The following is a 25,306-nucleotide window of genomic DNA, read 5'->3' as shown; positions in this document are numbered from 1 at the left end:
TGAGGCAGCATATTCTCGCTACATGTCACACTCGTTGGCACGCGGACAGGACATTTCTACATCCTATATTTGGGTGTTTATACTTATATCAGTGGCAATAAAGTCTGGGCTACGGTTTGCTGTTAAATGCTGATAAGCTACCCGGAGGATTTAGCTACTTTAACCGGTGCTCTATGCTGCATTCGAAGCTACATCCTGCTAGATACATCCTGAAATCATTCAGATCACAGAATCCAATCTGACTCTTTACATGGACTCTAAATAAACATATGTGTTAACATGACACAAAACATTCCTCTCAATAGAGCTATTTTGACATGTGCACAGCACATACTGTATAAAAAATGTTTGTTACTGCAGCTCTTCAACCTGAAACCCTAAGCCAGTGGAGCTCCCCCTGGTGTCTGGCTGCAGTATAGCTCATAAATTCATCCCCTCCATGTAAGTGGATGAGACTTGAGCCAAATTAAAACACTATAGCACCAGTCAAAGAAGTTTATGCAGTCTATGATGCACAGTGGTTGTGCCTCGTTTCTCACAACTTTATTGACAACACTGAATAGATTCAACAGAAGAAGATGATTAAGGTGTTTCCAAGCTTTAAGCATTTTTGCCCACGTGGCTTACGGCTTCGTTCATCTCTCCAAAATGTTTGAATAACTGGTTGTTTTGCTACCTCTGTGTTTCTGCACCCACTGGAAACTCATCTCCTCTCTCTGCAGAGCAAGCATGCTCAAAACCAATAGATTTCTTAGTGTTATCTTCCTTCTCGTTTCAGACATGCTGCACCTCTCGCTATTAACATACCAAACTTCCTTATTTACTTTATTTATCTCACCAACTTCCTCAGATTAAAATATGCAAGAAACACTTAAAGGTGCATTGTTTTTTTAGGTGAATCTACTTACAAGTTTGTCTATCCAAAACTATAAAATGATAAAACAGTTGCATTGAAATACTTTTAGTGCCTTCTTACCTGTGCTAACCTCATCAATAATGTAAGAACTCCATAATAATAATGATGATGATAATAATAATGTAATACAACTAGATCTGTTATACTGTGTCTAGACTTTATGAAAATGAGAAGGCTCTCAGGCTACAGAAACTTCCTCTTTAAATTATTAAAATAGACATGGGTGACACTCTCAGGCTCTGAGCTCTGCTTTCAAGGTAACATCGGTACGTGCTGGTAGAAGCTCAAATAAATCCTGATAGAAATGTGAGCAGAAACACTCATCCATCATCCTGAAGCCGCACTGATCAATACGTTTCTATTAACAACAGATCAAATAACGGTGCGCAATGTAAAAAGCTCCCCTCAGATTAATGTCTCAGCTTCAGTGACTTCAGCATTGTTCAGGTTAAAAGGTTGTAAATAAATAAATAAATAAAATCAATGCAGGCCTCATCTCCGCGCCGTGTTACCTCTCTTTCTTCAGCAGGTCCTGGCTGATGCTGACCAGCTGCCCAGAGGCATCATGGGACTTCTTGGTCATGGTCTCCAGCTCCGCCTCCACGCGCATCTTCTCCTTAGCCAGGGCCTCAGCCCTCTTTTCCCCTGAGCGGACTTTGCCCTCCAGAGCTGGTGTGAGAAGAAGATTCATGAATATTTTTAGCATTTATACTCAGTCTGTAAATAACTTATTCGTATTCTACACATATTTATTTATATCTGCCCTCATATGGAGCAATAAAAACTGGAATATAAACAGTGTCTCATATTACACAGAAGTAATGACTTATTATATTTATCATTTATATGCCTTTCAGCTTATGCTGTTATTGAAATGTGCATAGTAATTCAAATTAAATCATTTTGCAGAGATACGGGAACTAATCTGCTCACAGACAACCTCCACATGCCGACTTTAGAAATAGTGTAAAATGTAAAATTTATATTAAAGGATCTCTACCACCTCAACTAAACATTTCAAACACAGACTTCTCGCTAAATTTGGGATCTCTGGCTCATTACTGATAGATCACCAAATATATAATTCCACTTCCTATCAATTATCCAACACAGAAGTAGCCTGGAGTCTCTCCGCTGGGAGCCGATTATGCCTCAGTAAAAATCTGCCAGGCGAGTCAAATCATTTGGGAGGGTTGTAGGGCTGTACAGCTGCATGCAGGGGTATATTTCCCCCTGGTGGTTTGAGGCTGCAGCATAGATCATAAGCTCCACCTCCTCCATGTTAGTGGGCAGGACTTGGGCCAAACTAAAACACTAAATTAAACATGAAATTATTTTTTTATCATGCATGGTTTCTGTCATTTAGGTAGTTAATATAACATTGATGCATGTTCAAATGTTAATCTTTTGGATAAGTTTCATTTTTGTTTAGTTGTTTAATGCTATACAGGATGTAACATAATGGTTGCCATGCTCTGTAAAGTGGTGGCGAGAGAAGAAAACACGAGTGGGTGTGGAGGAAGATGGCGCTGCCCATATCCCCGGGAAAATAGCGTCAGTTTGGCCAATGCAAGGAAGTGGGACACGTTGTCCATATTTATATACAGTCTATGTGCTAGGCTACAACAGAAGGGGTTCAAAAAAAGTTTGTAAAAATCACTGGGAAGAACTATCAACATTCATTTTTTATTTAATGCTTTAAAATCTGTGTTCCATTAAATTAAGGTGAGAACTGTTCTTCCCTTTGAGTCGTATGTTGTTCCTTTTTAAATTATTTACAATCCGCTCTTCAAAGTGTTTCTGTTTGATTATTTGAGTTACATGAGGTCTACATTTAGACGCTTTTGATGTGAACTTCATCAAAAGATAGGCAGATTTCTCTGTGATCATCAAAGATCGGAACGGAGACGATGAAGACAATCGCCCGCTGAGTGAACTCTGCAGTGAACACATGCTGGTGGTCAGGTGCTAACGCGCTCCGTTCTAATCAGAATCACAGGTCTGTGATTTCATTATGGGACGTGTTTCAACCACTACAGGGAACAAAATAATACTTGTACGTGCAATAGGGTAGTATTACAACACAATCAGAGCCTTTTGTTGTAAACAAAATGAACTCCACAGCACTCAGGTGACATCATACGTGTCATTATCGAAATATGGCACAGGTTGAGTCCAAGGTAGTGAGAAATGTGTCCGTATCTGCAAGAAATGCAACAAATTCTGTGAAAAGATGAGGAAGTCTTCTCGTTCAGAACACAGCATTTACCTCCCAACTGCGATTTGAGGGCTTCAACCTGGGAAGTGAGAGTCGAGACCTCCTTTTCCCTTTTCAACAGCTTCTCCATCGTTTCTGAGTGAGGAAAAACAAAACAGCAGCGTTTAGCAAGTTCAGAGTTCATGAGCTGTGACATGGTTGCCAACTGTTTGTAGTGAACAGAGGTTGGTACACTGCAGTTTTGTCATATTGGGTTTTCTTAGGAATTTTATCATATATCTAAAAAAATGTTGACATTCCCATTTATCCAACGGGCTAACAAGGCTAGCTTGCTAAATTGTTAGCTTTGGTGGCGTCTAGACAGTTGCTAAGTAGCGGAGTTACCACTTGGATGGTTTGTGTACATGTTACATGCTGTAACCACCACCTCTTGAGGACTTTGGTTTAACTCCAGTTCCCTCTGCTCTGAATCTTTATGCTAAGCTAATTGGCAATTTACAATCGAGTCAGAGAGCAAATAATTGTATTTCCCATTTACTTTAAGGAGAATCAACATTGATGGCTGCTATGATGTTGAGTTTTCTTAAGAATTTTATCATATATCTGAACAAAATGTGTACATTCCCATTCATCCAACCAGCTAAAAAGGATATTAGCTTACTAAACTGTTAGCTTTGGTGGACGCAAGTGGTTGCTGAGTAGCAGAGTCACCACTTGAACTGTTTGTGTACATGTTACAGGAGTTGAGGAGTTAATGCTGAACATTTACATTAAGGAGATCGAACACATGATGACAGCTATACGATATGAGTTTTCTTAAGAACAGCAGTTTCGTCATGTTGACTTTTGTTCAGAATTTTATGTCTGGTTGATTCCCAACAATACAACCAGCTAACGAGGATGTTAGCGTGCCAAACTGTTAGCTTTGGTGGCGTATAGACGCAAACAGTTGCGGTTTCCCTCTACTCTGAACCTTTATGCTAAGCTATGCACAAATACAGTCAGAGTCAGAGAGCAAATAACAGTTTTTCCCAAAATGCTGAACATGTACTTTAAAGGGAACCAGCAGATGATGGAGTGAAAATAAACCAGATTAAACTCACACATGAGAGAGGTATTAATCATGCTTATTTCCCAATGTGTTAAACTGTTCCTTTAAAGGTCTTTTATATTAAACATTTATAATTTCTCTCCATATTCCACACATAAGTGGACAAACTTTTATAAACTGTTTAATAAATTGTAAAACTGGTGCCGATCTATAAATGGGTGTTAAAAAATGAATGGTTCCTGTTAGATTTTTTGATTTACGACGAGGATAAGGAGCAAGATGTGGAATAATTCAAGCAAAACAGGGCGACTAAACTGTATGATTGATACCTTCAATATTCTGTTTTAGCTTCATCTTCTCGTCTGAAATTTCATTGTCTTCTATCACCTGAAAAAGCGTCGAGAGAGGTTCGATTAGAGCAGTAACGGCAAACGCTTTATCAAATCAGTTATTGGGATTCCAGCTTGTTCACTTCTCCGCAGCCACTCACATTCGCGTCGCGGGACATGTAGCGGTCTGCCTGGATGGCCTGCAGCTGGTTCGCCGTCACCCTCAGCTTCTCCTCCAGCTTCTGGATCTCCTCTTGGCTCTCCGCCTGAGCTTTCTGCAGGGCCTGGTAGTCGGTCATCTTCTTCTCCGACAGCTCCAGTCTCCCTCTCAGCTCCTCGGCGCTTTTGTCCTGCTCCGTGTGATGCCTCTCCATCTCCGCCAGCCTCTGCTCGGCCTTCTGCAGCTTGCCCGTGGCCTCCTCCAGGGCATGCTTGCTGCTTTTGGCCTCCACCTCGGCCCTCCACGTCTGGCTGCCCTCGGCCAGCTGGTCTTTGGCCTCCTGGAGGCGAGTGCAGAGGTCCTCGCGCTCCTTGGTCAGAATGGCGGCTTCAATCTTGTGTTTGGCTTTGAGGTTCTCCACCTCCAGCTGGTGCTCCATCTTCAGACTCTCCAGAGTGGCTCTCAGCTCCTGGGCGTCCTGCTCTTGGCCTTCGGGAGTAGCACGATCGCCGCACAACGACGCCTTCAGACCCTCCAGAGATTTCTGGTGGTCACTCACTAAAGAGTCAAATTTAACCTAGAAAGGAAAGAAAGAGGAACTATGAGGTTGGTTATTTTTGAGAAAAAACAACAGTTTATAATCAAACATGGTCTGAATTTAGATTAAATCTGAATATGATTTGCATTTGGTTTCAAGCTAGGAGCTAAATTTTGTGGGTCACACTGAATATCTGTCTTACCTCTGGAAAGATTAACACAAACGTACTCAACTTTGACTTTGAAAAACTTATTTCTGCTTTTTAATGACTTCTACCGACTTCTACTTCACAGAGCTCCACTGAAATGACCCCTCTGTTCTTACAGACGTTCTTTGAAAATTTAGAAGAACACAGCAGAGTACCTTCCAGGTGTCCATCATTTCCATGTTTTCCTTGGTGGCCTGTTGGACTTTCTGTTTCATCTCAGTGATCTCCAGATTCTGTTTATCCACGACCACCTTCAGCGAGTCGACCTCCTGCTGGCTTGCTGCTAACGCACTCTCGTACTTCTCTTTGAGCTCGCTGCTCTCCTTGTAGCGCTCGCGGCCCGCCGACAGCAACTGCTCGCGCAGCAGGAGAGTCTCTGGCTGCGTCTCTGTTCCCGGGGCGGCGTCTGTCTCGTTGCCTTGCTGCAGGGTTGCGTCAGTCCCTCTGAGTTTCGCCCGCAGATCCTCGATCTCGGCTCTCCGGAGCGTGAGCTCCTCCTCCAGCTGCATGATCCGACTCTGCTCTTCAACCGTGGTTTGCTGGTGAGAAAGAAAGCATCCGTCACCGCTTCTGTTTATTCTGACGGCGCGGCAGGAAGAGGTGTCATCATTTCAAAGGAACGACTTTAGCACTGCAACAGGTGGGCGGCCCTGAAACAGAATGACGTCATTCCGAAGAAAAGGTGACACTGACGAAGAGCAGCGATCAGTTTGGAAAAAGGAAATCAAAGGAAAAAACCCTAGAGGTCCTCACAACGACTAACGACGGCGGAACGCATTCCAGTGAATAAACAAAGCAAATAAATGACATAAAGTGTGTGGACAGCAACAGATTAACGCTTTGGTCCCCGGATGAACTACTGAAATACAAGATGATACAATGACTTCTTCTTATTCCAAAATCCAGAAAAGCACATAAATGCACACAAATAATTACTTCTTTTACATTTCTGGTGCATATTAAACAAAAAATGTAAAATTTGTCGTTTTGGTGAGATTTAGTGATGCTGCAGAGTTTTACAGCCTCTTTAAACAAAGCATTTTTGTTCTCGGCTCTGCTGGATGTATGACTAAGCCACTGTGAGCCATTTAAACTATGATATCTTGTTAGCCTAGCTATCTTCTCAACACCTTCTTCCACTGTTTAGGCTAAGCTGAGCTAATGCGGAGATTGTTACTGGTCTTCTGGTTGTTTTTTACCCCCAAAAAATGGAGAAATCCTCCTTTGGTTTTTGCAACTTCCACTGTCCCATCACCAGTTTAAAGTTTTGATCACTAATTTTAGTGTCCGACTGTGTAGCTTTGTAAAACTACCCTTGGCTGTCACTGACTTCACAACCACTCTGGGCTAATCTAATATTTTGTCGGCCATAAATTTTGTCTGAAGTTAAAGACGCCAAAGTCGACTCTAGTGGAGCCGACTAGCGCAGGACTAGGATAACTGAAGAAAGCCATTCGTAAGTCTGATCCAAAATACTCTTGGGAACTTTGTATTAATATGTTTTGAGTACTGTGAGTAAACTGAAGTAAATGGTTGCTAATTGATGAACAGAATCCCAATATTCTCCTACATGTTAATGACACTAAAGAACATACCTGGCTCATTAACTGCTAAAAGCCAGTTGCTAACTTTGACTGTCTGCTGTTGGGAGGTGGGCAACTGGCTTTATCTGAGCATATTTTCTAAAATACAGCTGCGTGCTTTCACTGGAAAAGGGGTTGAGTTTGCAGAAAACCAAAAGAGCAATTAGGGGCCCTACTGCTGATAACCCAAAGTGGGTTTGTTTCAATCCAATGCTAAGATAAAATACAGATTAAGCCAGCTTTAAGTCTTCTAAATTATCTTGTTTATTCATACCGCCATCTCAAATTCCCAGCAAGCCATAGCTACAGTTGCTCATTATTTTTTAGAGGAATGCCATTAAAGTACTGGCACCAGTTTGCATTTTCCAAAGTCCAAACAAACCATTACCCCCGTTCTCTGACCCCGTCGCCCTCACATTCAGCCGAAATAAAATGCAGCATTTAAAACGCTGAAGTCATTTTATTGTTTCCACCCAAATGAACTAAACCGAGGAGCCAAAGCATCAGTGTGTCGCTGTCCAAATATTTGTGCAGCTCGCTGTATGTGCAGAGGAGTGGAAGAGGACGAGAGGAGAGCGCAGCCATTCTGATCGTCCACGAGCAGCCAAGCGGGAAAAAAAAAAAGAAAGCCGACAACAAACCTCGCGGCAAACACACACAGCTGCAAACGTCCTCCACGCACTCGCATCCAGTCAAAATAAAAAAAATAAAAAAGAGATTAAGAGGGAAGGACCTGCTGCACGGTGCACAAATGTTAATTTCAACCATCTGGGAAAACAATCCGCCAGACCTCAGAGTCTGAGGCTGGCTGATTCATAACAGAGATGATGCCTGGATAGCGCTCAGATTACGGCACAACACGCAGTGAGTGAAAGAGCAGGAAAGAGTCTATGCGAAGGTTAATGTCCTTGACAGCGTCTGAAGTCGATTTGAAGTCAAGAACCGAGATAGCTCAGCGGCGGATCAAAGCCAAAACAAGATCAAATCTTTCTTTCACCTTGGTTCTCTTACCCAACCTCAAGGACACTGCATCGTGAGTGCATCTTCCCTGTTGGTAGAAGCAGATCTTACTGTATATAGGAATCAAGCGTTTCGGGGTGGAAACTGAAAGCACGCTGCACGTCACAGTGGTGTGAAAGCACGTCCTTCCCTGCACCGAATGACCGCTGCGATTCACCCTGAAACATTTATCTCAATCCGTGATGAAGCCCATTAACAATTTAGCAATTTCTCAAGTGTTACTAATTGCATAACTGCTCAAACGTTAGCACGGAGCTCTGAGGGAGGTTCTACGGCCTCTCCACAGCTGATGCTGGTTTACATGATCTGTCCTGGCATCTCAAAGTGAAGCAGGCAGCTTACAGAAAAGCTTCAAATAAAAAAAAAAAAAATAGTCAGCATCTTGTTTAAAATTAACTTTTGACACATATTTTCACAGGGAGACTCGACTGGCTGACAGATTAAAGGACAGGAAGGAGAAGTGATTTTTATTTTTAACGCTGCTACAGGGTAAAAATAAACTTTTTTTTTTCTTTCTGTGCTTTTATTTGATAGTCAACAGGAGAGAGAGTCAGGAAGTAATGGGGAAAGAGAGAGGGGACGACATGAAGCAAAAAGGTTGAAACTGTAGCCTCAGTTTATGTTGGGAGGGGGGGTTCTAAACTATGTCGGTGCAACTCATTTTTGGCGTTTTTTTCTGCACAAACATCCTAGTTTTAAACCATTCACTGCATATACTATGGACAAACCCATTGTGACGTCACCCATTGGATTCTGGAACCTCGAAAATGAAGCCTGAAGTGGGCGGAGCCTGCAGCCGCCATGTTGGGTGAGATTTACTCCGCCCACACTCGGATATTCCAAATATGGACATGGGGGGGGTCGTGTCAGATGTTGAGACCCGCCCACCCAACTCTACCCTACCTCAGCCTGCAGCCAGTCACTCAAAGCAGGAACGCCCTTAATTATGCAGAATTTGAAACTTAATAAAAAATAAACAAATGAGTTAGAAATAAAATCACCCCCCGTACAGTTGTCATGAATGGTTAAATAAGCTATTGAGACTAAAATCTTTTTTTGTACCAGGCTGTAAACATTTGGGCTTTTTAACATGGAAGCCTCAAGTGGCCACTCAAGGAACTGCGATTTTGTGCACTTCCACACAGGCTTCACTGCTCAGTAGGTTGCTGCATGTTTTTAACATTAAAAGTCAAACTAAATAACGTGATGCTTTAAGCTTGTTGCGTCTGTTATTGGTATTGACATCACACCTGTACCTGTAGTTCCAAATACGAGGCCCAGATTACAGAATGGACACGGGCCTTCTCCTGAGAGTATCTGCAGATCATCCCACAGATACTTGATTAGTTTGAGATCTAGTAAATTTGGAGGCCAGGTCAACACCTTCATGTTTTTTGAGTTGCTCCTGAACCATTTTTGTGTGTGTGTGGGTATAGGTGGTCTAGGTGGGCGCTACATCTCTAAGTAACATCCACATGAATGAAGGCCAGGTTGAAAAGCTTCCCAGCAGAACACTGAAATATCACAAGATGGTCAATGTTATTTACTTCTCCTGTCAGTGGTCATAATGTTATGCCTGATCGGTGTAGCAGACACAGTATGTAGACAGGTGCAGTGTGACTTTGACCTGCGCAGCTTGTGAGTTACGCTACAATCACCAAGAAGCAGAAGCACACGGGACAGCAGGCTCAGGCAAAAGGGCTCGTGCTTTTTTTTTTTTTTTTTTACCCTCCGCTTCTCTAATTCTTTCTGGAGCACCTCCGCTCTCGACTTTTCGAGGCGCAGGCTCTGCTCGAGCCGACGAATATGGGCATGTTCCAATTTCGTCTGAGTCTACAGAAAGAGACAAAGAGAAAGGCAGACAAGAACAAAAGGAAAGAAAAAAGGCTGAAGGGGAAAGAGACCCATAAGGATGAAAGGGGGACCGATAGGGATCATAACAACTGGCCGGAGATGATCAAAGGGCAGCGCTGCACAGACTTGCACAAAAAAAAAAAAACTGATCGCACGATGGGAGAGATCTGAGGTCAGACAGTGCATTGTGCAGTCAAGGACAACTTTGCGGTCACTGGCACACGAGCAGCGAGCGCATAAGTTGCCGAGAGGCAGACGTGTCAGTCTGAACTGTTTGATGGAGAAAATACACAGAGGAATAATATTAGTACTAATCAGGGGTTTGATGATGGGCTGACAATGTCTCTCCATTTTTTTAATTATTTCACTGACAGATTATTATTATATTTCCTTAACATGAATATACAAACACACTGCAGTGCCAAAAACAAACTACTCACCCTCCTTGGATGTATCCCATTTTATTCCTTTTAATATAATTTGGCTTTTATTACAAAGAGAGCTACTAAAAAAAAAAAAAAAAAGCCCACTACTATTTATTACTTCTAATTATTTATACGTCCTTTTAATTCTTAACGATGTTGCTTGACAGTAAATATATGTCACGACGCCAGCAGTTTAAATCATGGCAGCAGGAAGCTGAGCCAATCCGAAATCCTCTCATTAAACCTCTTTAAAACAAAGCAACCTCTTTAATACTGCATAAACGCAACATAATGAAACGTGGGCCTGTGATATTATGACCTTACTACGAGGAAGCAGGAGTTCATAAAGCTGATAAATACCTCCAGGTCTCCTTTAGTGATGGACTCCTCCTCCACTCTGAACTGGAGGTCCTCCACTTTCCTGTAAAGAAACAATAATGCACAGATTTATCAAACCGAACTTTTGACGCACCAGTTTTTACTGTGAGATTTATGTGACACTAAACAATATTTAACATTTTGATCACTGATGTTCTGGGCCTGCACCATAGACAGTGTAAATAAGGACAGCAGAACCAAGTAGAGCTCCCCCTGGTGTCTGGTTGCAGTATAGGTCATAAACTCCACCCCCTTAATGTCAGAGGATGGGACATGAACCAAACTAAAACACTAAAATACACGTCAGATACCTTTTTTTAAGGATGTTTTTTGTCATTTCAGTTAGTGAATATAATGTTGATGAATGTTCAAGCTGTAATTTTTTGGCTAAGTTCCATTTTAGTTGACGCTGTTGATGCTATAGGAAGATGATGGGACGTAATGGCAACCACCAGTTGCCATGCCAACCACTCCATAAAACAGTCCCATGGGGCTGTGAGAGTTTGAGAGTTTGTGAGAGAAAGTTTCGGCGGGGCATTAATAACGTAGAATCAGTTCGGCCAATTCAAGGAAGTGGGGACACGTTGTCCATATTTATATACAGTCTATGGTCTGCACCAATCAGCCAGTCAACAGCGTTAATTTGTTGAATCGTCCAAAAAGCTGGCGACAGAACTACGTCCAGCTCCAACTTTACTCACCAAGAAGCTAAAAGACACCAGAGAAGATAACTTAATGGCTGGTTTGATTTGGTGTTACCTTTTCTCTTCTTCGAGCTGATTGGCCAGCTCCAGTTTGTCCTTCTGGGTGCTGGCCAGCATGGCTTTTACCTGCTGGACGGCGCTCTCATTCTCCGTCACATACTGTGGGCAGAGGAAAGAAAGAAATTTTGTTTCCGTGTGACAAGACAGATTGGCCATTGGACACTGTTTACTCCTCCCTGACAGAACTCTACACTTTCATAGCTATTTGTTTGTTCATGCCAGTTTTATTTTCACAAACGAAGATGATGACCATTGAACATTTTTTCCATGAAGACAAGAAAGAGCAAAAACTAATAAACAGTGACGAAATGTTAACAAGACGAGGCTAGTTAAAAAAAAAAAAAAAAGAATGCGTCCTGGTCATTTGGTCACGACATCAGATTTTCACTTTCTCTTGTTTGGGAAAGAATTACACTGAAAATAACACAATACTGAAATTTCCTTTTTTTTAATACCACGATTATCATCAATACTGGTCTACCGCGACAGCCCAACTTCAAACTGTGAGCGCCCCTGATGGTTTTACCGCACTAAGTTTAAACTTCTTTGAATACTGTGTTTATTGTACTTTAATTTGAAGTTTCAAGAAATACATCTTGTATTCTATCAGTTTGATAAAGATACATATAACTTAAATGTGACTAAGACTAATAAACATTTCCGCCTGGGGGCGTCGGTACCTGCACGTGCTGCGCTTTGAGGACGCTCAGCTCCTTCTCCACCTCGCAGATGTGGCTGGTGGCTTTGGCCATCTCGGCTCGTTCCAGGTCCCTCTCGGCCAGAAGCTGCTCGATGTGCTGCTGCTTCTCCTTGAGGGCCTCCTGCAGCGCCGTGGTGCCCGAGATCTTACGGGCGTAGCGCGACGAGGTCTCCGTCAGCTGTAAGGGCGCCGGAAAGGAGATAAAAGACAAGGAAACATGGGCAGAGGAAAGGAGGCAGTCATTAATCATCAATTCGATCTGGATCAGGTCAGTATCTCTATTTCTTTTACTTGATCTTTTCTAAGACCATGATTAGTTCATGATCAGAATAAATTCTACAACATGCTTTTGACAGGCCTGGAACACCAAAGGCTCCTTTAAGACATGAAAACCATCAACTTTTAACGTTTTTTTTTTAAATATTGCATCCATACAGCTCTATTTCCCAACCCTTCGCTCTAAACTTGTTATATTCTTGTGGAATATTTCCCAGCTCTTCAAACATCATCCAGATCTAATATTGTACTGAAAGATGTAACATGTAAGTTCACCACTAGAGTATGCTCTTTGAAAGGTTACTGCAAGCTAACTGGAGGCACAAAGAAAAAAAAAAAAAAAAAACATAATGGAGATGAAAAAAGGGTCAAAGTTTGGTGGATTTTCTGGTTTTATAGGTGGCGAGAGCACAATGAAGAAGACACACAGAAGTCTCAAAGGTAATAAGATTCTTGCTGTTGTGCAGGCATTACTGTAATACACTCACTAGCAACTTTATTAGGTACAGCAGGGAAGATAAATGCACCAAGTCCTAGCTTTATGCATTTAGCATTTTTTTTTAAATATTATAATACCGATTACAGGTTTAAGCTCTGGTTTCTTACTTCATCCTCCTCTTGTGCGAAATTGAGCCTCATTCAGTTCAAAGTACTCCACCAAGTTCATCAAAGCAAGGCTAGACTATCCCGAATTTACCCCGATGTACTCAGATACAGTTGATGATAAATGTAATCGATGCTCACGTTTACCCTGTGATTGACTGACGCATTGTTTTGGTCGTCTCATGTTGCCTCAATGTGATGCACTTGATTAGCCATGGGCTCTATGTGCATGTAACCTTTTTACATATTAGCCCCAGCCCTCAGGTCCTGGGATCACCCAAAGCCCTGCTGCTGATTGTCTGATCTCTGCTTTACGAAATGCTACCGACCATCTATTACTACCTACTGAATTCTGTTTAAATTGTTGTAATTGTTAAAATTGTTAAAACTGCGCCATTTTTTTGTCTTACATCTTGTAAGTGTTGCAGTTACTTTCCCAATAAAATATTATTACACAAGTAATAGTACCCTAATAGTATCCTCTGGTATAGTTGGTCAGGGCTTCATCCTACAGCAAGATAATGACCCAAGCCGTTAGTCCAAGCTAAACCAGAACTTCCTCAGGATAAAAACAAGATGGAAAGCTTGAAAACATGGAGCGGACCATGGTTCAGTCTCTAGACTTTAACCCCATGGAGCTGGTTTGTGATGAACTGGACAGAAGAGTGAAAGGGGGAACTTCTGCAACAACATTAGGAATAAAAACGTTTGATTTCCATTTTAGACAGAAAGAATGTCACAAGTGTGTTCGCTTGTTAAATCAGCCAAAGATGGTTACTTTGATGAGTCCAAGGTTTAGAAGACATTTTGGTTATATACTGACTCCCTAATATTTTTTCTTCAGTTGATTATTTGGTTTGTGATTTCGTTTCAGAGTAAAATGAGACATTGAGACTTTTAGTAGTGTATCTGGGGGCAGCTGTTCATTCAACTCTGTTTCTGTTTTCACTCAATTTGTTTGCCTGTGGTTTGTGGTACACGTTGTACCGACACATGTCCCTAATATGTTTTTTGGCCTTTAATGGACAGGAAAGTATAGAATGGACAGGAAATGGGGGGGCAGAGAGGGGGGAATGACATGCAGGATTTGAACCGGGGCCGCCTGCAACAAGTGCTGTAGCCTCTACACATGGATGGGTACTCTACCCACTGAGCTAAACACCACCACAATCACTACCTTTCTGATGCCGTTTCAACATCGACTGAACATCAAAACAGTCACTGGTGTACCTAATGTTTTGGCGAGTGACTGCATACTGCTATAAGAGCTGCAGGTAAGTAATATATAGTGTAGTATGGTGAAATTAATACTTCAGTGCGTTTATTCTCGCGGCCACATGTGCAGCAGACGACTGACCGACTGAGGCTTAAAGCTAATCTGTGTCTGAGCTCCTCACTGTTTGTCTCCACTCCCGTACCTTCACATTAGCCGCCTGCTTCCTTTCCACTCAACAGAATTGACCCAAACATCTTCAGCAGCGGCAGTGAGTCAGAACAGTCCGAGCGCCGCGATCAGCACGATGCTTCACAAAGACGTGGCTTTCAGTGCCAACAATTAAGCAAAGTAAAGGGGAGTGTCCTCCGGCGAAGATCTGGCTCCCGACCAGAGGCCGAAATCGATGTGAGACGCCTCGATGTCCCATTTGTTTCTTTTAGTTTGCTGCCAGATGTCGGTGGGGATTTTTAGTTCTTAAAAATGGGCCGCCTGAGTTTAAGTTGCAGGGCTGCAGGTTTTTCACACGGGAGCAAAAAAAAAAAAATGCAAGGTCGGTCGAATCGGAGCCCGACACAATGCACAGCAACACCTTGCAAACGATTAACCGCTCAGCAGATAAGAGAGGGTTTCACTACAATGAACCAATTCATCAGCGTCTGGTTTGAACTTACGGGCAGAACACAGCAGATTTTCTGGGCACATACAGATGCTCTAGCAATGATGATAAGTACGTTTAGAAAGCAACCTTTCTTCCTTACTTTTTGTTTCCATGAACAAGGCTCCGGCACATTCATCATTTCAAATACTTTCCAGATTAAAATCATTTTCTTCTTCTTTTCTGACCCCATTTTTTTAATCTTATTTTACTCTTTTTATTGTTTTTATAGCTTTTATTTTTTATCGTACTATTACTTGCACTTACCTACCTTACTTATGCACTTGTTTTATGGTGTGTTTTTAATTGTTGTATGACCCCCTGTAAAGTGGGTTGTTGTAAAGTGATATATAAATAAAGTAGATTTACATTTATGAGCTTTGTGTGCAAATACTTAGATGGTAATAATTTAAACGTATGGTTTTAAAATCCAGCAGTCAACATGTTTGTTGGATAGAATTTTTCTCATTCATATTTTTCTTGACATATTCATTCAGTCATTCATTTTCTGTGTCAAACATACGGCCCGCGGGTAAAAGGCGGCCCACCAGAGGCCTGCGGAATGAATTTGCAAAGTGCAAGAATGGGAGGTGGGAGGAAGCCGGAGTACCGGTGAGAAAAAACGCAGTCACAGGGAGAACCACTCCACTGTGCCTCCCCTTAAGATCAATACAAGTTATGTTATCTGATTGTCCTCCCAGTAGTTCTATTTCTCTCATCTCTTTTATGAATAAGAACCAAAATTAGTTTAAATGTCTTCGAGTAATTTCCGGGTTTATCAGCTGCGTCCATGGAAACGACAGTCAGCTGAGCCGTGAAAGATGGTTGCCTTAAGGTAGGAACACACTAAACCGACCTCAAAAAAAGAAAAAAAAAAAAGATTTTCCATTTAAATCCGACCTGAGTATTCTCAACACAACTGTCCGGTATAATATTAAAACAGCTTCCGTCTCTCATGGATCCTACATACAAGTATAGTTGTTTGTTGTGTGTGCATCACGACATGCTGAAATGTTCTGGATCAGTTATTTCAGAGACCTTCACAAAGTCGGAAAGAACGAGGCGAAACTCCACTTGCGCATGAGCACCGACAACTAATGAGGTCAAAATCACACCTGTACTTAAAGCTAGTCGCTTGTGATCCAATTTCTAAGGAAGGATGTTAATGCGAGGTCCCGTGTCTGAGCCAAAAAGTTGCATTTGAATGCACCACGATACCTACAGCCCACGGCTAACCCACACACACGTCCTGTGCCTGCATAAAAGACCGGGAAGTGGTTCTATTAGAGGATGGCCAAAAGAGCATAGAAACCATTCTCTATACATCTCAGGATAAAAGCAGAAGCTCTTGAACTCCTCTTAAAATTAACACTGTTTATAATATTAACTTACTTATTTTTAAGGAATAATTTTGAGCAATATTGAGCAACAAGTGACGACCAAATCCCCACCACTCTCATGTCTGTGTGGTAAATGTAAAGCTACAGACAGCAGTCAGTTAGCTTAGCTTAGCCTAGCTTAGCATAAAGACAGGGAAACAGATAACTAACTTGCTGCGCGTCTAAAAATGAACATTTTTTAGTGCTGTCTGCGGCTCCAGAGTTGGCTCACAGACGTGAGATCGGTCGGTTCTCATCTAACGCTATGGAAGACACGAAACGAGCCCGTCCCGCGCGCATTTCCGGAGCAGCCGTCTTACCAGTCCAGCTCGGCTCGGGCGTCCACCCACAGAGGAGGCCACCGAGCTGACTGAACTGATGGAGGAGCTGCTGGGGCTGTGGGCCAGAGAGGACACTCCCATGGCCATCCGCTTGCTCTTCTTAGCCTTGGCCGGGCTGGTGGAGGGGAAGCCGATGCGGATCACCTTGTGGATGGGGGCGAACAGGCCGAACTTGGGAAGACACTGAAAGTATCTGGAGGACGAGACGAAGGGGAACAGGCAAGTGGTTAGAGGTTTGGTTTAGCAGACACAGAATCCACAGAGTAGCCAATAAAAAAAAAAATGGGTTATCAGGTTAAAATTTCCAAGTGTGGAGTGGATGTATTTAGAACACAAGGATCTTTCTTTGCCGTTTGACAATATCTGAGTGCAGCAAATTAGCCTTGAAGTTAATCATTAAAATCAACACTAACATGCAACAAGGTCAGTACAGGGAGGCAGCTAAAATACATTTGTGACTTATTCTAACTTTACCTAAAGTTTAAAGCTTATATTTTCTAATATTCTTTCCTATAACTTATCCACCTCTATCTAAATATATAAATATATACGCCAGGAATACACAGTGAATCCTAAAACTACATCAAATGCATGCCGACACCCTATAGTTCAGACTCCTGCAGGCTGCCGCCGGGTCTAAACTTCTCATTTCTCATTTTCTCTCCCCACTTATGTCCTTTTGGCTCTAAGGTTCAAGCAGCGCGCTCCAGGATGGCAAAGGATTTTTGAGGATCCTGAAAGCATAAATCCAGCCGGGCGCGTGTCCCTACGCCGTACCTCGTGCCGGCTACTGCGCCGTCGTTCTTCCCCAGGGGCTCGTCTAGCTCGACCCCGCACCATTCACCCTTGGCGAAGTCCGTCTCTCCCATGTAACGTATGACCCCCATCTTAGAGCCTCCAACCTGACAGCAGCGAGGGCAAGAGAGGCTGTTAATGCAACGCACAGCAAAGTGGTACATTATTATTAGTTGTCCTTAACCTTCTCTTATATAGGTGTTCAACAGGGGGTGCGTGACCCGTAGGGGGTCCGTGGAGGTACTGCAGGGGGGTCGCAAAATCTTTGGTTGATTAGACCTTTTTTTTACATATATATATATATATATATATATATATATATATGTTTTTTTTTTCCCCCCTATTCAGCCTATTCAGTCCCCAGGTGAAATCCCATGTTGCACGGCCACCCTGCTGTCGCACATGTTTGAAATAAGAACATGAATATTTGAACGTGTGCATTATTTGAACAGCTTAATGTTGACTGCAAAATGATAACAATCATGTATATTTATAAACAGCACTAGAGTAGGGTAGGGGGTCCTTGGTCTACTTAATCTCTCAGTTTAGGGGTTGTTTAGACGTTGAAGAGCCCTGCTCAGTTATCAAATTAGATGCATTAAACTAATCCTAGTCCTCACCACTTTCTAAAAATGGCAGCGGATGGTTGTGAAGCAGATTTTCCGATTCTAAAATTTCCGAAAAATCCCTGCATCGTTGTTTTGAGCACACACCGTTCTCTGCTACCTCTTCTTAGGATTTAAAAAAGGACGATGAGAGGCAAGCTGCACGAAAGCAAAGCCAAAAAGACGTGCCAACTTGACAGAGGTAAAATATTGGGGGGAAATACCACGGATCTCTGGAACCGCTGACAACATTACCTTTTTGAAAACCTCAGTCGAAACTGAACGAGACAAGTTTGAACAGGCAATGTCACAAACTCTTTATATTTGAAGGTGAAACCTGAGGATTTCTGCTTCTTTTATGTCTTCTTAGCCAATTTCCAACTATTTCTTTCTCTTTTACTTACTCCATCTCACATAAACCTTCACAGGGAGAAATTTTGATGTTCTCAAGACACATGAAGAGGAAACCCTTCTGTCACTGGTAATATATTTAGGACCATCTCTTCTCCCCGGCTCTGCGCTCTCCAGTCAGACAAATGGATTTCCTGTTAGGAAGACGTTCTAAACCCCACTCACGCGCTGCAGAGCTGACGAGCACAGCTGCTGAATGTCTTTCACACATGGTGGCCACATGTATGACACACACAAAAAAAAAAATCCATCACCGTGCATCGACATCCCTTTTCCTTTAAGGTTTAAGACCAACGCCCGCCATTCTAAATCTGATTTCAGTCATCCTAAGAAATGACAACTAATTAACTTTCTGCACCTGTAACAGATTAGATTTAGGGTTTCTCTAACTACATTACTACACTCCCAGCCCCAGGCGGTTCTTAAATTAATGTGCGGAATGAACAAGATGAGGGAAAACCGCGCTGAGCCCCAGACGTGCTCGCGCCACATCTGCAAGCATCTTCGACAAACTGGTCGAGTGCAAGGTGTGGTGAGTCACTCTTCAGACTTCTATTGTCAAGTTAATATTCCGTTCCCGAGCCGACTTGTCCTTTTCTTAAACCACTGAGGCCAAAGACGAGCCGAGAAACACTGCGGTGTCACAAGACATTAAACTGGGATGATTGTCGGCGTGGCTGTGCGATGTCTCTGTGACTCAGTGTCAAAATGCCAATGAGGCCAAATGCAGTCAGTCAGCGTGAGCCCCATCTTGGCTCCTGGTACGGCCAAGCTCCTCTAAAAGCTGTACTCACTGTAGCTCACAGAGTTAAGAAGAGCTAAATCTGGACCTTAAAGGCTGTTACGTACTCCACAAGATGTTTGATGTAATTTTGTTTTCGCAGTCTTCGTGTGGGAGTTCTCGTAGTTTGTTCTTGACACATCAGTCGGGCAGAATCTTTACAGCAATATTAATGTTTACAGCCGGGTTAAAAAAATGGTTTTGGTCTCAATAGTTTATTTCACTATTTATGACAATTGCACAGGGGGGGAATCTTTTTCTAACTCATTTGTTTGTTCTGCGTGTGGGTGGAGTAAGGCTCATCCAACATGGCGACTACGGGCTCCGCCCAATTTGGGCTTCATTTTCCTGGTTCAGAATCCAATGGTTGATGTCAGGATGGCTTTGTTCATAGTATACAGACTCAAAGAGTTCGCTACTTGAGCTTCTCGTGACGTATAAATGGCTCGGCCAAAACTAACTTTTTTCCTGTTGGCACTCACCTCGAGAACAAGAACAAATTTCTAGTGGAGAATGTAACAAGCTTAAGAATTATCATCACCATCTAAGCTCATCTTAGAATTACAGAACGTCTTATGTGTTTTTAGCTTGACCTATTGAAGCATGGCAACATCAGTAAGGTGCAGTCAGTCCACTAAACAACCACAACACAATCACAAGATGAACAGGCACCAAATTGGGTGCAGATATCTGTAATTCCCAAACTTCTCCAAATTTTGTGAACAACCTCTGCATGGACTGCTGCTATATTTGGTATTCCCTCTGTATGTACAAAGTTTGATAACTCTCTGAGACTTTTTTCTCAAGTGCCAAAATCAGGTCAAACTTTCTTCATGCAGCGCAAATGTTAGCATGCTAACCTAAAGCGGTGACAACCTGCTAAACATGACCGTGTTGGCACTGTTGAGGATAACTGTGACAAGGTTGTAGAACTGCTCAATATGATGGCATGCAAAGACTGCCCAGGGAGGAAGTGGAAAATGAACATGAAAGTGCCAAACTGTCCTCTAACGACTGACTCCAGAAGGGAGTGAATCCCCACAGACGTCCATGTCACAAAAATCCAACTTTACAATGGAAATAAACATCTTTACAGACTGTTACAAGAAACAATTTTGGTCTAAATTTGGCCAATTTCTCCAGGAAGTGCTGCAGTTTCTTTTACGAAACATATTTCATTTGCCTGTGTCAGTTCCAATATAACTCCAACTCCATGTTCTAATTGGCTGGAGTTAGGCGTACTGAGGCATTTCCAAGATGGCAGCGACCATTGCCGGAAAAACTGAGCTTCAAAGCTGCTCTTTGGGTGACCTCACACAGGGTTCATGTTGAGCCTATTATTAAAATATTTCAAAGCAATGCCACGGTCACTCAGGGAGTTTAGTGGATGCACGTCTGTTTCTATCATCATTTACACACTTTATTTTCTAATCTCCTGGCCTCCAGGATTGCAGATAAAATCATTTTATTGTTTTATTCGAGTGCTAATGCACAAGCTACTCAACAGCGTGCCCACACCGGCACGGCAACTGTAATGAGCGAGAAATGATGCAGTGTGTTGGGTGATTTGTTTGCTTCCAGTCGGCCTCGTAATGGGAAATCCTGCAGATTTAAGATGTACTGAATTAAGTTATTATGAGTCAGCGTTCATGTAATGATGCAGCAGAGTATCATCCAGTAAAATCAGAACCAAACTGCATGAAATTAAATCTGCAAATCATCCGTTTAATCAAACTCAAAGAACACCCGATTAAAGCTACTACAACTGTGTTAAGCTTGAGTTACGGGACAATTTCACCAGCTTGTGGCTATTTTAGTGGCTTTGAAATTATCCAGCTAAAAACACCGGCTCGATCACATGCAGTCACACCGAAAGGAAGCGCTCATTTAACCTCTTCGGATCTCTTTTTCTGTGTTCAAATATGCCAAGGCAAATGAATACAATGATTCCTTTGTTCAGCCTCTGAAGCTGTCTCTCTCTTTTGGGAAACATTTCTGCAGTTTGTCTAAAATATTCTTAGTAATGTCTTCCTGAGTACAACTCTAGGACACACAGACATCTGTCCTCGGGTAAAGACTACTCCTCTGCATGACAGCACGACCACGCCCCGCTTCCAGTTCGACACTATTTGCCGAAACACACAGCGTGTCCGACTAACGCCACTATCACAAAATTCAATACCTAACGACGAGAATATTCTCCGCTCTATCGTTCACAATGCGTAATCTGAGTTTCACACTTTGTGCTCATTTTACAAAATTCTTTGAGGCCAGTGTTATGTTTCCAGAGGCGGGGGAGAGCCACTGGATGGGAAGGCGGCACAACCAAGTCACCGCAGCGAGATTCATTTCACCGGAGAGGCTTAGGAAATAGATGGATTCACTGATCAATGTGTCAGCAGTGGTCTCTCCTCTTTTAAGTGCTGAGAGTAATCCTGAGTGATTTGCAATATTGACCAGTAGGAAGGCTTCTCGGGCTCCCAGTTTCGAACTGCGCAAGATCTGATGTAACCATCCCCTGTGCCCATCAGTAAATGGAAAGCAAAGTGACCTGGGGGCCAATAATTCCATGAGGTGAACGTTGTCCACACCAACAGAAGTCAGTGAGAGCACATGGTGTACACTCAACAGTTTGACCAGCTTTTGCGCAATAATAGACTGAAGGATAAAAACGGATAAAGGGATAACGGAGGTTGGTTGAAGGTTAAATTCTAGCAGCAGACAAGAAAAGAAGAAAAACAGAACTCCCCTGTGGGGTTCAACCAATGTATCGCATTACCCTGCATGAATCCATCTTTACTGAGAGCTGCATGAAATTGTAATTAGCCATCCACGGGGGCTTATTACTCAATTACTTTCAGCTAAAGTAGATGATGTTAATCTCAAATATTCACAAACAAGTTGTACATTAGAAAGAGTAATTATTCGTATTCACACTTTTTGATGACGCTGTCTGGTAATGGGTTAGATGAAAACGTCAACGGCAACCTCATGTCTGACATGTAAAGCTACAGCTTGTAGCCTGTTAGCTTAGCATAAACAGAGTGAGAGGGAAGCAGCTAGCGATAAAGCTAAAGACAAATCAAGGAAAAGTTGGAACCAATTTGTAATAGGCAAGGTTTCTACCATGGTGTAACTTTCCATGGCGTACCCAAAACATTTGTGAGGATGTGTCTGGTTCCTGTTTGAGATATTCGTGCATTTCCATGGTTTCATAGTTAGACGCCCCAACAAGGAATTCAATTTTAAGCAGAGAAAACAGGTCTAAAACAAAATTACTCACCAAAACTCGATCTCCAACCCGCAGATCTTTATCTCCACCTTTTTTAACTGAACCGCTGTCAGACATGTTGGACCCCGACTCATTTCCCGTTTTCACGGCACTGTTGAGCAAGCCCTCTCTAAGGGTCACCACTACCCGCTGGCCAGTGGGGGCGCCGCTGCCGCCCTGCTGGTTCTGAGTCTGGGCCGAGTCGGTGGAGTGGCTGTCGCTCCCCTCTCCGACCGGCTGCCGGGTGAGCTTTGAGGGGCGCGTGAAGATGCCCTGGAGGGGCTGGCACTCGAAGTAGCGCACGCCACCCACTGAACCATCGTTTTTGCCAACTAGGTCATTCAGTATCACGCCCGCCCACTGTCCAGGGGCAAACTGGGTCTCCCCAAGGTAGGCGATGACCCCTAGTTTGACGCCGTTGACCCAGACCTGTTCACCAACGGTGTAATCCCCCAAAACGTCATCGCCTTCTTCAGAGATTTTAGTCGGTGTGGTGGGCTTCAGTGGAGTGCCTAAAAAAACAAAAAAAAGACAAGACAGTATATGTTATTTGCCATGTAACAGTAGATACAATAAAACAAATGGTGTAAAATTAAGTCATTAATTTATATTGCTATCACATCACACAGCCCTACATTTTAAGTCAAACACTGTGCACATTCACAATCCCGCAGAATCTCCTTCACACCATTCGCCCCGTTTGACCGTGTCATCCTGGCAAATAAATAATGATAATGAAAAAAAGCCGGTGTGACATCATCATTCAGGACAACTGTGCAGTTTGTGCAAGATTAGGCGATACTCTAATTCCTTCTGAAAAGTGGGTCAGAGAGATGGTATCCGTGATGCGTCTGTGATTAACCCCGCCATGCAGTCCTGTTTGGCAAATAGATGAGCTGGGTCTCGGTCTTTTTCCACAGCAGCCTGTAAACTGAGCAGGGCACCATTAACGCGCGGTCTACTGCACCGCACTGCCAGTAAATTGCTGTTTATCTGCGTGTGCGTGCAGGGGTTGGCTGGTGCCGGGGCTGTCTCCCCGACACCCTCAGAGAGGGCCCGGGGCTTTCTGAGGGCCCTTATGGTCGTGCTTTATGTGCTTTATGCACCAATTGCTTCCATATGTTGTTATGTGAGACACAAATGCAAATGGGTGCAACTTCAAAGGGGGATTTAACATAATGATACAGTTTGGAAGGTTTTAGAAATGTGCTGCTTCTGGTAAATTCTGGGACAGTTTGTTCAGAGTGATTCTCTCAAAGATGAACCGCACGACGGCAATATGCAGCAGGCTCTCAGCAGAGAAGGCCTTTCAAATGTGTTCGCTTTCATTGTTTCACACCAAGACAAAAGCTGAACAAAAGGATATTGACAATCACAGGATGGGAACACTCGGGCATTGATCGGTAATGTGTCAAAATGGATGCGGAGGTAAACTGACATGCAGCATCAGCTTCAGTTGTAGGTCATTCTGTATTTGACCCATATTGTTCAATGATTTCTGCAGCTGGGTTGACAGCTGGACAATGAATGCCCCAGTGATGGTTTGGCAAGGTACCTCCTGGCCAAACCTGGTCCTGTTCAGATATTCCTCCTTTTTTTCCCAAATGTACCATCTATTGATTAAGACGTAGGCATGATACTAGTCTGGTTTTAGGAGTTTGTCTTTCTAATGAAAGCACTTTTTATTAACATCCTTTGATAATTCCCAGGCATGGTACAGTATATCTAGAAAACAAAGAAACAAACAAGGGCAACAACATCTGTTTGAGATTTCTCTGGACAAAAGATAACCGGACTGTACTTAATGTACATAACGTTTTTCTACCTTATCACCACTCAGAACGTTAGTTCCTCATTTACCCGTTCACACGTCAGTGAGGACGTTGCCATGCAGGTTGTGAGCATCCAACCGCTTGGAGCTCAACATTAACGGAAACATGCGTCAATTGTTTTTAAAAGGTCTAAATGTGCAGAAACAGACTGCTCACAACTTGTAAATGGACTGGTATGTAGCATTGCCATGCTAAAAATTAGCATCTCCTCTCAAGCCTCTGTTGAGTTCTTATCTCAAAAACAACTGAAGAGGACACAAAGACCAACCAACAATCAGAGTAAATTAATTGCAATAGTTCAAATCATACAGTGTAGGAAACGATGCATCTCCATTTCCAGCGTTGGTCAAACTGACGCTAGTATTGCAGCGGCGCCATTTTGCAAGTTTGGAGATAGGGTCTGCGAAGTACTAGCAAGTCAATCGGAACTGTCAATCATCTTGATGTCACATCCTGTTTCTACCACAACAAATAACTAAACTTAAATTAAACTTTTCTGAAAAATATATCAGCAATGTATCAGCATTATATAACTACTTAAAATGACAGAATCCATACTTGGGTGTGCTTGCCTACCATTGGGAGCAACTTCGGCTTTGTTGTATTAAGCAAGGACAAGTCATCTGGCTTTCAGTTTGTCAGAGATTGAACAACCAACCCTGCAATTATTGGAAAACCCAGCTCCATCCAACAGCACCACAGATAGTTTGGAAATTTTCCAAAGAAACCCTCCCGTTGGTCCACACATTGACCTGGACATCGATATTCTAAATTCTCTAGCTCTTCTTTCTAATGAAGACACTTTTTATTTACTACCTCCAATGTCTGTGATGATTCTTAGTCATCTATGGTGAAGTATGACTAAAATCCAAATCGACAAAGACACCTGTAATTGTTTAAGATTTCTTAAGCCAAATGGATAGTGGTAAGCTTGCTTTTCTGCCTTAACTGCTTTCAAAACCCTTCTTCCATTCTTACAACAATGGAGGGAGTTGCC

General features: G+C 42.7%; 1 protein-coding gene across 6 annotated transcripts in view; it reads right to left on the bottom strand.

Annotated features, from left to right (window-relative positions):
• Positions 1–25,306, bottom strand: part of clip2 (CAP-GLY domain containing linker protein 2) — a 40,510-nt gene that overhangs the window by 6,583 nt on the left and 8,621 nt on the right. For 4 of the 6 annotated variants that reach the window (XM_047606792.1, XM_047606794.1, XM_047606793.1 and 1 more), the window contains exons 3-14: positions 22,490–22,989; positions 17,392–17,516; positions 16,594–16,807; positions 12,125–12,322; positions 11,440–11,543; positions 10,663–10,723; positions 9,752–9,856; positions 5,576–5,959; positions 4,676–5,251; positions 4,515–4,572; positions 3,186–3,269; positions 1,429–1,585 (exon numbers count right to left, since the gene is read on the bottom strand). In XM_047606792.1, the coding sequence (XP_047462748.1) occupies positions 1,429–1,585; positions 3,186–3,269; positions 4,515–4,572; positions 4,676–5,251; positions 5,576–5,959; positions 9,752–9,856; positions 10,663–10,723; positions 11,440–11,543; positions 12,125–12,322; positions 16,594–16,807; positions 17,392–17,516; positions 22,490–22,989 (2,566 nt within the window). Of the gene's footprint in view, positions 1–1,428; positions 1,586–3,185; positions 3,270–4,514; positions 4,573–4,675; positions 5,252–5,575; positions 5,960–8,000; positions 8,052–9,751; positions 9,857–10,662; positions 10,724–11,439; positions 11,544–12,124; positions 12,323–16,593; positions 16,808–17,391; positions 17,517–22,489; positions 22,990–25,306 lie in introns of all 6 variants that reach the window. The other 2 variants (XM_047606797.1, XM_047606798.1) reach the window with 2 other exon arrangements.

The sequence above is a fragment of the Mugil cephalus genome, chromosome 15 (assembly GCF_022458985.1).
Source record: "Mugil cephalus isolate CIBA_MC_2020 chromosome 15, CIBA_Mcephalus_1.1, whole genome shotgun sequence".
NCBI classification, from domain to species: domain Eukaryota; kingdom Metazoa; phylum Chordata; class Actinopteri; order Mugiliformes; family Mugilidae; genus Mugil; species Mugil cephalus.
Note: the sequence above shows the minus strand (reverse complement) of the source record. Positions and strands in the feature narration are given on the sequence as shown.